The sequence below is a fragment of the Emydura macquarii genome, unplaced genomic scaffold (assembly GCF_026122565.2).
Source record: "Emydura macquarii macquarii isolate MOO-44397 ecotype Brisbane River unplaced genomic scaffold, CSIRO-AGI_Emac_v2 contig_1353, whole genome shotgun sequence".
NCBI lineage: Eukaryota > Metazoa > Chordata > Testudines > Chelidae > Emydura > Emydura macquarii.
The window spans coordinates 886,902-899,506 of NW_027131490.1; the positions used below are offsets into that span (position 1 = coordinate 886,902).

The 12,605-nt window shown below is 37.5% G+C and overlaps 1 protein-coding gene across 1 annotated transcript in view; it reads right to left on the reverse strand.

The window, feature by feature from the left end:
* ARAP2 (ArfGAP with RhoGAP domain, ankyrin repeat and PH domain 2) overlaps window positions 1-12,605 on the reverse strand; it is a 171,931-nt gene that overhangs the window by 83,040 nt on the left and 76,286 nt on the right. The window contains exons 14-16 of the mRNA XM_067551531.1: window positions 9,227-9,401; window positions 6,888-7,022; window positions 1,694-1,838 (exon numbers count right to left, since the gene is read on the reverse strand). Of these exons, the coding sequence (XP_067407632.1) occupies window positions 1,694-1,838; window positions 6,888-7,022; window positions 9,227-9,401 (455 nt within the window). The remainder of the gene's footprint in view (window positions 1-1,693; window positions 1,839-6,887; window positions 7,023-9,226; window positions 9,402-12,605) is intronic.

Here is a 12,605-nt window from a genome sequence, read left to right on the forward strand (position 1 = left end):
CTTCAATGGAGATAAGATTTCACTGAAGTATATGCCATTTTTTCCCTGTGTGTGTTACGGCTTTAGGCAAAAGGAAGGAAGAATGATTTCCTGAGATCTATGGAAGGAAGAGTTAAACCTCTGTGGTGAAAGACTCTGGAGTACAATGACTACCTTTTCTATCTCTGCCAGTCAAAAAGCAGGAAAAAGATTTCCTACTGTTCTCCCCCCCCCCCCCCCCCCCCCACACACACACAGAGGGAAAGAATATAATCCCTATTCACCCGGATGGGAACTGATTTGCACAAGATGTCTGTGACAGAGCTGGGAAATGAATATGTATTAACCGAATCCAATTCTAGAGCTAAAACCATATGACCATTCTTGTCCTCACAGAAAATGAATAAAATAAATAATAATAATAGAATCATAAAAATGTAGGGTTGGAAGGGACATCAAAGGGTTTCATTTAGTCCTTTCATTATGCTAACACCCAGCTCTTATCAAGCCCTTTCCATCTGTAGATCTCAAAACGCTTTACAAAAAAGGTCAGAATCATCATCCTCATTTTACAGATAGGGAAACTGATAGCACAGAGAAGGGAAGTGACTTGCCTACGGTCACCCAGCAGGCCAGCAGCAGAGCCAGGAATAAAACCCACAACTCCTGAGGGCCTTATCACTAGGCAACACAGTATCCCAGTAAAGGTCATGTTTTCTAAGAGATTTTGAAGACACCTCTTGCAAATGCAATTGTGACTGGGAAGCATGGCTTTATGGAAAAGAAATTAAGGAAGTTATGTATGCCATTGATTTGATTGGATGATTCATGTGAACTTGGAGCACTGTGAACAGATTCAAAGTAGGGAAGTTAGGCCTGATTGTTCATTTGAATATATATGTTGCACTAAGGAAACCCGATACCATAGGGACATTTACTAGAGACTTAGATAAGCCTGCATTCACAATGATGTTTAACACAGAGATGCGTCAATATGTAGTTTTGAAGAACAAATTTAACTCACCATGTAAGAAATCCAGAAAATCAAAAATGCCTGACTTTCTAGCCTGTTCTGAGTTGAGACCTGAAGGAGACTTGTGTCCAGCCTCTTGCATAAATCAAAAAAAGTGGAACACTTATATGTGGTAAGGACAGTATCTATTATATTGGAAAGCACATCTTCTCCAGAACTAAGTTACTCCTCAATATTCATGCTGTGAGGCTCAGGTCAGAAGGCAAAGTGAGCCCTTGATTAGAAAATACATTATCAAACTCTAGAGATGGTTGGACAACTCTGAATTGCCTCCTTTATTTGCAGGAAGAGCAGCACAAGCAAAATGTTTTGGCCCAGGAAAGAAATCAGTCACAGAAAGGAAACCAGACTATATATGTTCCAATTTATCACCATTTTGCAATTCGTCTATTAAGGATAAATTATTTTTACAGAAATTGTGGACTTCCTTACTTTAATTTATGCTGCCCTTTCAAAATTACCCTGTATATAACATTTTTTACTCTCTAATAATAAAAAAGAAATCCCCAAAGACCACTTAGTTATTTCTTGTCATCCACATAAAACAGTTCAGCTCTTTTGTAAGATACAAATTCAGAGTCCAGAAACATGTGAAGCAGTAGTGAATACATAGTCACTTCTTAGGATAAAGGCTAGAAAATGTCTTAGCTTATTTATTGAATGACTAATTTTGGAACCTACCCTGTACTTAAAAAGGAGTCATCTTTGTGCACCACAAGACAGATAACTTCACTGATGTCAATCATGCCATTAGGAGTGGTTGTTTTATCATTTTCATAGTAACTCAAGAAGCCACTTTCAAAAGTACACCACTTCTTATTGCAGTCTGTGGTTAAAATATATATTCAGTAGGTCACAGGATACAACAATCATTAATATTATTATATAAGATACATAGCTATAGGAATGACTTTTCCCATTGACTTCAATAGGCCTGCGATTTCACCTGTAGTTTTCATATGGCAATACCTATCGATATCTATCATTAATATTAAGAATATTAAATGTACAATAGTTCAATCAGATATTTGTGAGCATAATGCACTCATTTTAAATTTTATGAGCATTAAAAGTACAGATATCAAGTTGCTTCACAAGATTCCATTTACTGCTTTACGCAGCTTGATGGGAGGTAGAAAATGTAATACTGCATTTAGTTTGTTCAGTGTTACTCAACTATAAGATATGGAATTTTAAAAAGTTCAAAGTTAGAAACATTGAAAGTTGTATGAACATGGTATCTTGACAACAGTTGATTGTAAAATGAACAGTTGAATCATAGCATGCAACAATGAAAAGGTGCTGCTATTTTTTCACAAACACTGGAAACAGAGGCCAACACAGAGTCAATCTATTTTCCACTATAAGGTGATGCTACAGTGCCCACTCAATGTCATAAGGCTAAGGAAAACAATCTAAACCTTTCAAAGATTCTAGGAAAAACATGAAAGGTCATACTTTCCAGAATTTATATGCATTGCAGACTACAGAACGCAACAAGAAAAACAGTGTCAAAAGTTCTATTATTTTAAGTGATCTAGAAAACATGAAAAAATGTGCTCTCAAAAGACTAGCAACTCATGCTGTCAAATCAGAGAACACCCAAAGGATTGTTTTATTAATCTTACACAATTTTTAGATTGGTTGATGTTTAAAGAGGACAGGAACCAGAGAGAGTTATACCAAGAGCTTGATTCTCCATTCGCTCACATCAATGAAACTCCATAGAACTCAATGGAGTCTCTCCAAATTTATAGTGGGGTATACTATAGATCAGTGTTTCTCAATTAAATTTGGCCACGGAACCCTTTTGAACTCGATAAATAATTGCGGAACCCCCCAAACTCTTAACAGTATTTTTACATATGGGGCCAAAAAAAATGTCGAAATAAGCAAATTATATACACACAACTAGGTCAGCGTTTCTCAATTAAATTTTCCCGCGGAACCCTTTAGGCTCCGCAGGGAAATTACACTCATACTCGATACCCTCCGCCAAAAAATCCGGGACATCTTCCCTTTTTCGGCGGCGCGGAGAACAACTGCTCTCAGCAGCGCAATGTCACTTTATCGCGGAACCCTGTTAGGATTCCGCGGAGCACCAGTTGAGAAACACTGCTATAGATACAGCATAGCTATGCTAGCATCTGCAAGATCTTATATTCAACAGTTCTTTAATAAGTACAACAGTGAGCTGAGGAGATCTCAAGTGTTTATATCTGAGGATAAATGTATTAGGAACAGTTTCTGGCTGAGGTCAGATGACATTTATGTACATACTATGCTGTGAACATGTAACAATATATTAACATTAACAATACCTAGTATTTGTAAGAGGTTGAGTTAATCTAGATTTTATCCTGAATTAATTATCATCAATGAGACACACTAAAGTATATATAGGAATACCACAAGCTACCATATAAATTTGTGGGGGAAAAAAAAATCATTTCAGCAACTTACAGTATTATTTGAAGCATTTTATTAAAATTGGATGTTTCCTACCTTTCAGAAACCTAACACACACACAGTTTAAGAGGTAACATATTACATACTTCTTGTCCCTCTGTATATTTGTAGGTACATCTTAGGTTAGGAATGCATCTTAAATTCCACTGGGAGAGTTAAGGGCATTTAGTATCACACAGGATCAAGTCCTAGGAGATAAGCCATATTTGCTGGACGTGCAGAACCTTCTCAGCCCTGCAATTTTGCACGTAGACTATAGAAAAAAAAAACTGTTCTTGGATTTTTCCATTTCATAAACTGGCTCTGCCAACAACTGTGATCCAATTGGCTAATGAGGGTTTACGCTCAGGTAATTTTCTCCATTGGGCATAAACATCGGGACCATACAATAGCTTTGTGTTTTAATTAACGTTTGTACAGTGGTTTGAATATGTAAAGCAAGTATTTGTTATTCTTAGGCTCAGCGGTCCTATCCAGGACAAGCTATGAATGAGAAACACTAAAAATGTAGACAGGAATAACCTCAGTATAAAAATCATCTGCAGGTGAGAGTTGAGCATATTTAGTACCTCATAGGACTGGGTTTTAAGTGCTTCACAATGAATATATGTCCACACCACAAACTATTCTATTTAATGGGCACTAAAATAGGAATGTTCCTACAGGGCAGAACTGACACACATATAAGCTTAACTGAGAAAAAAAATCTGATAGAGAGGAACATTTGGGAATTTTCAGTAATCATTACTATTGGAAAATCCTGAATCTCTCGATACATTTCAAGTGTACTTCTATAATCTTGCAAATCCAAAACATCCACACATAGCACTAAAACAAGATTTTGCTATTACTTTCTTAATGGGGTAACTATATTATATGTGAAAATAATGCAAAGCAAGACTTTCAGTAAGAAGAGAGCTATCTCAGAATTTTCATGCTGGTCAGAAAATAGGTGTTTAAAAAAACCCACTTTTTAGTTTAACAACAAAATCAAAAAGGTTTTAAATGCATGACCTTCCTACAAAAAGTTATTCTTTATAAAGCTCTCACTGGCAGTAGTGGATGCCATTGCAGAACACTTTGGCGTGATATTCACAGTCTCTCTCCTTGTAAAGAGATTTATTTTGTTAAAGGACCTAATTGCTTTTACTCCTACTTTTATTATGGGGTGAATTAAAAAGTTGCAAAACTTCTGTAAAATTCTAAGAATGGAAACATGCACCATAAAACTTTAAAATACATTGCACTAGAAGCATATTTTAAACATTCTTGATTAAATTGCCATTTCCTGATCCACAGGATTTTAAGATTTCAAAGATATCCTTGTTACTGTGCCAGTGTAAGTGATGTAAGTGTCATGAAAAAAAAAAACTGATAGCACTGTGCCATCCACATACAGAAATCCAAAACACCCACAATGTTCTGGTAATGATGAATCCAGATCTATACTTCACAGATCATTCATAAAGTGTTCGTCTTGAAAATGCTGGTGGTAACCCACTGTTGAATGTGTATGTTATCAGTTTCCCACCATGTTCAAACCTCAGAGGATAAGAGTCTGTTTACAGCTCCTGCTATAGGGAATTAGTTCTTCATCTTTGGAGGCCCCTGGTTCAATCCCCGGTGTTTCGGCCAAAATAGCAACCACTGCATAGATATTTGCATTTTGGAATTAAAAGCAACACAATATCATTCAGTATTGGAAATGCCTGACATTTGTTGATAAAGCTTTCAAACTGCATTATGATCAACTCAAAAACTTACAATAAGTCATAAACCTCATAAACTCAATGATTTGATTTGATTTGATTTTGTTTAAAGAATTAGTCATGGAATTGTGTCTGTCTCCTGGTTTTTTAATTCTCCAGCAAACTCCACAATGTGCAACTACAGATTGAAAATACAATCTTAAATGCATAAATAAAATGATGTAGCCATGTCAGTCCCAAGATATAGAGAAAAAGCAGGTGAGAGAGACAAGCTTTTAAGCTTACAGGCTCTTCTTCAGATCTGGGAAACTTTTTCAGACCCGGTCTGCACTAGAAAGTTTTGTTGACCAAAGGTGACTTTTGTCAACAAACCAATCTTGCTGTACCTACTACAACCACTCTTTTGTTGACAAAATAAAACCATCTTTATAAACAGTGTAGGGCTTTTGTCGGCAGAGGTAGGGCGACAGTGTCAGTGTAGACACTGTGTCCCCTTAGAGCAGTTTAGGGGCTTGTCATACTTGCAATTGACAATGGGGGGATGGGGAGGTGCACAGAGCACAGGGATGCCGGCAAGCCACGGGCATCCCAGGTACCAGTGGGGCTGCAGCCACCCAGACAGCTTCAGCCCCACTGGCATCCCAGCTGCCGGCATCCCTGGGTCCACAGGGTGACCAGATGTCCTGATTTTATAGGGACAGTCCCGACATTCAGAGTTTTGTCTTGTATAGGCACCTATTATCCCAACCCCCAGTCCCGATTTTTCACATTTGCTATCTGGTAACCCTATTTTTCAGAGGCATCCCCAGTTCCTTCAGTCCCCAATTCCTGGAAAGCTCCAGCAGCTACCAGCTCGCTAATTCTAGCCTCCTAGGGAGCAAATTTCCCTTGGGCTCCTACCTCCATTAACTCCCCCTCACTGTATTGTGGCAGGCTGAGATAAGGCTGCTGATGCTGCAGAACTTGGAGAGAAGATGGTCTCCTGTGCTGAAACTGCATGGGGCTCATACCCAGAGGGCATTGGGATGCCCTGGTACTGTGACAGCCACAAAGATTGTACGCAGCACATTGGCCTCTAGAGGTCAAGAGGGGAAACTGCAGCAGCTCAAGCAACATTCCGTAACTGCCTGTAATCACATTGGATTCACAACTGGATACATTTGGATGCAATCTGAATGCTGAGGTTTGGACCTTTGCTGTTTTTTATTCCTTTTCTTGCCTTTTGATGTACTGGTGATTTTACTCAGAAAACTGGAAGCCTGAAATTCAGGATTTCTCAGAGGTTGTTGAAATGCAGGACCAATTACACTATTAATGAGCAGCCATTTCTGCCCCACCTTTATGGACCTAAAAGACTAACTTTTAGCAAAACCTTTGCATGAAGTCTATTAAAAATGTAGTGGTTGGGGACTGGGACACCGGAGTTTTCCTCTAAATGTTCTTCCCAACTTTTACTTTTCAGAAGTTCATTTTTCTTTCTCCTTTTCTTCTCCATCAACTACTAACCGAAGATATTTGTCATTATTGTGATTTTCTTTGAGTGAATATTAACTTCTTTTGCCTCTTTCAACACGTATGTCATTTTTAGAGATGTAGTTTGCCTTTATGGAACTTTTAAAAACCCATGTTAGGAGCTAAGACACTGAATTCATCCATTGTACAGAATCAATCAAGTACAGAAAGGAAAAGATATTTACCTTCTTTCAATTTTCTGTCTGTAGATAACTTAGCAGCATTATAAGAAACTTTGTATAAAAATTCACAAAGAAAAGTAGAATGTGAAGAATCTTGAGAGAAGCCACCTTCAAAATGAGTATCATAGTTTGGGAAATCTATGAAGAGAACAAAATAAAACACAGAATTTCTATTATTTATATTTACAACCATTTGCCCTCCTGCGTCTCATTTCTTGAATACATAACTGATAGTGTGAGTCTTCATCTGATGGTATGCAGCTGCTGCACGATTTAAATTATATTCCTTCTATCCTATATATTGCTTTAATCAAGTTATTTACTCAATTACAGAAATATATAGAACCGCAGTTTACTACCCATTTATCACTACTCAACAGGTAGTTGATAGTGATCAACAGCTCAATCTTTAATTGGCAGCCAGTAACAACAGGAGTGATATAGGGGTCATTCCTAGGGCCAGTTTTCAACATCTTCATTAATGATCTGGATGATGGAATCGATTTCACCCTCAGCAAGTTTGCAAATGACACTAGGCTGAGGGGCGTGGTAGATATGTTGGAGGGTAGGAATAGGATACAGAGTGACCTAGCCATATTGGAGTATTGGGCCAAAAGAAATTTGATGAGGTTCAACAAGGACAAGTGCAGAGTCCTGCACTCAGGACGGAAGAATCCTATGCACTGCTACAGACTGTGGGCCAACTAGCTAAGCAGCAATTCTGCAGAAAAGGATCTGGGGGTTACAGAGGACAAGAAGCTGGATATGGAGTCAACAGTGTACCCTTGTCAAGAAGGCTAATGGCATATTGGGCTGCATTAGTAGGAGCATTGCCAGCAGATCAAGAGAATTGATTATTCCCCTCTATTCAGCATTGGTGAGGCCACATTTGGAGTATTATGTCCAGTTCCTCTCAACACCACTACAGGAAGGATGTGGACAAATTAGAAAGAGTCCAGTGGAGGGCAACAAAAATGATTAGGGGGGTGGAGCACATGATTTTGAGGAAAGATTGAGGGAGCTGGGCTTGTTTAGTCTTCAGAAGAGAAGAGTAAGGGAGGATTTGATAGCAGCCTTCAACTACCTGAAGGGAGGTTCCAGGGAGGATGGAGCTAGGCTGTTCTCAGTGGCGGAAGACGACAGAACTAGGAGCAGTGGTCACAAGTTGCAATGTGGGAGTCTATGTTGGATATTAGGGAAAAAAATTTCACTAGAAAGGTGGTGAAGCACTGGAATGGGTTACCTAGGGAGGTAGTAGAATCTCCATCCTTAAAAACCTCTAAGGCCCAGCTTGACAAAGCCCTGGCTGGGATGGTTTAGTGGTTGGTTCTGCTTTGAGCAGGCGGTTGGACTAGATGACCTCCTGAGGTCCCTGCCAACCCTAATATTCTATTATTTTATTTCTTACATATATTAGGTAAAAGTATGAAGTATGAATTAAAATATTTACATTAGTTGCAATGTTACTGCAATCCAGCAAGGGTAAATGTAAAGTACCATAAGTTTTTATAAAAAAAAATTAAAATAGTTGCTTTACTAAACTTTATTTAATATACTTGAACAAAGGATTTGTTTCCTGAAGTCTCAATCATGCCTTTGCTGCAAGCTCTGAGCCAAGAGCAGAATGGAGCAGAGCAGAACAAGACTGTGACGGTCACCATCAGCTTTCCAAGTTCCCCCTTACTCTGAGAAGTGAAGGGCCCTGTGGCAGTACTATGCAGGAATGCTGCATAGCTATCCTAGTTTGAGCACTGCGGGGAAAAGACACAGAGTCAAGATGACAGTCTTGCAAACTGCTCTCTCTGGGGCCTTAAGATCATTTCACAACTTGCCTTAAAATGGAATATGGCTGCTTCTTATTAAGTGAAAGCATGCATTACACCAGCCACCAGAGACTACTGAGGGCTTCTGATTAGTGTCTGGGTGGAATATAATGCATTAGTTTTGACCCTGAGATCTCACAAATTAAATGGATATTTAAGTAAAAGCCCTACAATCATTATATTGTCTCTCCAGGTTCTCTTTGTGATTTATATGAAGATTCTAGATTTCTGCCAACAAGCATACAAGTTATACATGGCTTTTTCTTGGTTAAGTGAGAGTTAAGCATGTTGTTTTAGCAAAATAAGTAGCTTCAAAAACACACAGTTAAATTTGATTTCTGCTAAAATGCAATTAAATTCCAACCACCCCGTGTCCCTACACCACTGCCAAATGCATCTGTCAAAGACATATTTTTTCCACCCAGTACCCATGTTCTAGATTTTTCTCCATTTGCTCATTACATAAACAGAGTTTAAATCTTTCAGGACATAAAAGAGGGCATAATATAACTATAATACCTGAGAATTTATTATGGTAGAGGAATTCCATTTGTAGTCTTTGTCCTGCTTTCTTGGCTAGTAAGTAAGGAGTACTGTAAACAGGATCTCCAGTGGCACACATAACATCAGCTCCACTAAATAGCAATGTCATTGTTTCCAACACATCTTGTTTAACTACTGCAGCACACAGGGCCTGATCGTGTAGAGGGAAAATGACAAATCAGTTTAAAATAAAAAATTAATGGGTGCAAGCATTATTTTTTTATTTGGGTGCAAATTCTGGTGTCCCTGAACTAAGCCTGCATATATGGAAAGTAGTAAGGAGGAGAGGGACTAATATATAGAGATCCCTCTAACCTATGTAGTGGGGTCTGAATCCTAATTCTTCTGCAGAGAAATGGCTGTGTGATGTTATTACACCAGGCTGGCTGGCTTAAGTCAATGCAATATGCTGCATATAGAAAGTATTCCACTAATTCTCTTCCTCTATAGCCTCAAGAGAATTTCTTCCTCTTATATCTCAACCTCTACAGAAAGCTCTTGGTGTCAAGTCCCTGGTATGTGAAGTTGACTGAAAGGAAATAATTTGGCCCTAAGACTCTATGTTATTAGAAAGTATAGTGAAAGTAACAGATTGCCTTTTGAAAATAGTGTCTTTGTTGGTAAAGTGACTAATGATTTTGGGTGCCTCAGTTTTGGGGCACCAAACTTGAGATACCTTAAAAGGGGTCTGATTTTCAAAAGGGGGGGTACTCAGCACTTCCTGAAAATGAGGACCCTTTAAAGTATCAAGTTGGATTACGAAAAGCACTACTCGCTTTTGAAATTATTGGTCCAAATCTTTAAATCAAGAGAAGTTACATGATTTCTGCAATCTGTACCAGTTCAAGTTATATGATTTAGTGTGCATTTAATTTATTTGAACTATTTAACAAACAGGTTTCTCTGAAATGAGAAAGACAGAAACTGCTCAATGCAACAAGAGTACTAAACTATTTAGTGTCAGTTGCATAAGTCAACATGTGGTTTATCTAGTATACATGAAAGAATTTTACATTACTGTAAAACAGTGAAAATGACACAGTGAATCACAGAAATGCAGGACTTGAAAGGACCACACACAAAAGGTCATCGAGTTCAGTCCCTAACAATGAAGCAGGACTAAGTATTACCTAGCTGATTTTTTTTTTCCCCCGAACACTGATATGGTGAACTTTTAACTGACATTTGATCAAATCTCTTCCCCAGACACAAAAAGACTAAACTATAAATAAAATTACTCTCGATATATATTTTATATTTTTCTGATTAAAGATTAAGATCAATTTAAAAGAGATTATACGACCACTCTATTTTACAAGGCATGTATTTTCCAATAGCGCAGTCCTACACTTTTATGATTCTATAATTACTTGGCAATGGCCATCTATTTAAAAAATAATTTCATGTCCCTGGAGAGCACTTGATAATTACATCTGATGTTACCCAGTATTTAAATGATTGACACACACAAATTATAGACCTCAGATGTTAGAAAAAAATCAATCTTATACAACATAAATAACTAAATACAACATTTTTCTATTGTTCAGTTACCATATAACCTCAGATTTATTACATGATTATTACAGACAAGTTACACAATGAAAGTATAATTTTCTATTTTAACCAGCATCTTTGGGTGAAATTCATACCTCTCCACATGAAGGAATCAGTTTTGTTTTTGGTTTTTTTGGAGGGGGGAGGGGTTTGTGGTGAAATCAGAGGGTTTGTGATAGAACTTAGTCAAGCAAAAGGCAAACAGTGAGGTTACACTGAGTATGGGCTGGATGCTCTTGAAAACTGTCTTTGAATTAAATGAACATACATTTCTTTCAAATTCTCATGGCTATGAGACTATGAAATATAGCCATTTTGTTAATGAAATGACAAATTCTCCTTTCAGTAAGTGGGGTCCTCTTTCCAGTTGGGAGCAAAATCGTTTTTTGATAACTCTTATTTTCTAAACTCCACCCATGGTCGCCCCCCCTGCCCCATCCTTGGCCCCACTTCATTGAATACTGTGTGTGCATACACATTTTCCAAGCTTACCAGAAGTCATCAAATATACAATCTGTCCAATCTCTGTGTATTTAACCAACCACAGCACTTCTACCCTATGCACAGACTCCAGCACATGTGGCTATGCACTCAAATCATCAACGGAAAGCATAGGTCTCTTTTATAAAACAGAATACTGGTATCATGAAAACTATATATAAATTAAAAGTGAATTTTAAGTTTGCCATCTAATAATCTATTTGTTTAAAAAGGAATACTGAGAACTCTAGATTTCTCATTATATTTTTCCAGCTTGCTTCATTTCTAATGGGGTACAATTTACCATATAAGAGAGTGTGCACGAGTTACTTTCACACTTGATAACAGTCCATGATCTAATGTAGTAAAATGATGTTACATATCAGATGCATTACATACTACATCAGCTGTAGTAAAAGAAACAAACCACTGAAGTGGGAATTTCAATCTGTCAAGTATATACTTGAAAATTAGAGATCCATGATTTAATTTATGGTTGTGAATAGGCATATTAACATGAGATACCATCATCTTTTACAAACTCAAAGAAACTGATTGAAAAGGCAGCAACAAAAATATCATGAAGCTAAGTTTCAAGAACTGTTAATAGACACTGTGCATACTGAAAATACTTGAGAAGGTCAAAAAGTAGGAAACATATCAAGGTCATTTAAAGTAATTGTGCTGTATGATTGAAATACGCTCTTGCATGCAACCAAACAAAACATGACCTGCACCAAAAATGCAAGGTGAACAGGCTTAATTTAAGACAACATACTGGGTAGTTTTTATTAAAGGTCTCTCAAGATACTTGTGTGTAGAGGCAGCATATATTCAGTGCTAAAGGTTAATGCCATACCCTTCAGAAGATCAACCATTGATCACTAAACGCTATAGAATTAGAATTTGGGGCCTTTTATGATGAAAGTTTCTTACTACTTTAGGAAGGAAAGAGCTACATACTGATAATGTAATAGCCTGTACAGATAAAAAGTATCTGTCACTATTAACTCTTATAGTTCACATGTAGCCTTCGACAATAACAGTATTAGTGGCAGAATGTTAACCAGGAGGTTGTCTCTTTCCAGTTTAAAAAATTTATTTTTATATAATTTATATATATATATAAAAATAAAAATTTTAAACTGGAAAGAGACAACCTCCTAGTTAACATAACCATGTAATAGTGCTATTGTGCAAGCTACATATGAGCTATTAGAGTCAATAATGACAGATATTGGGTATGGTTCACACACACACACACACACACACACACACACACACACACACACACACACACACACACACACACACACAC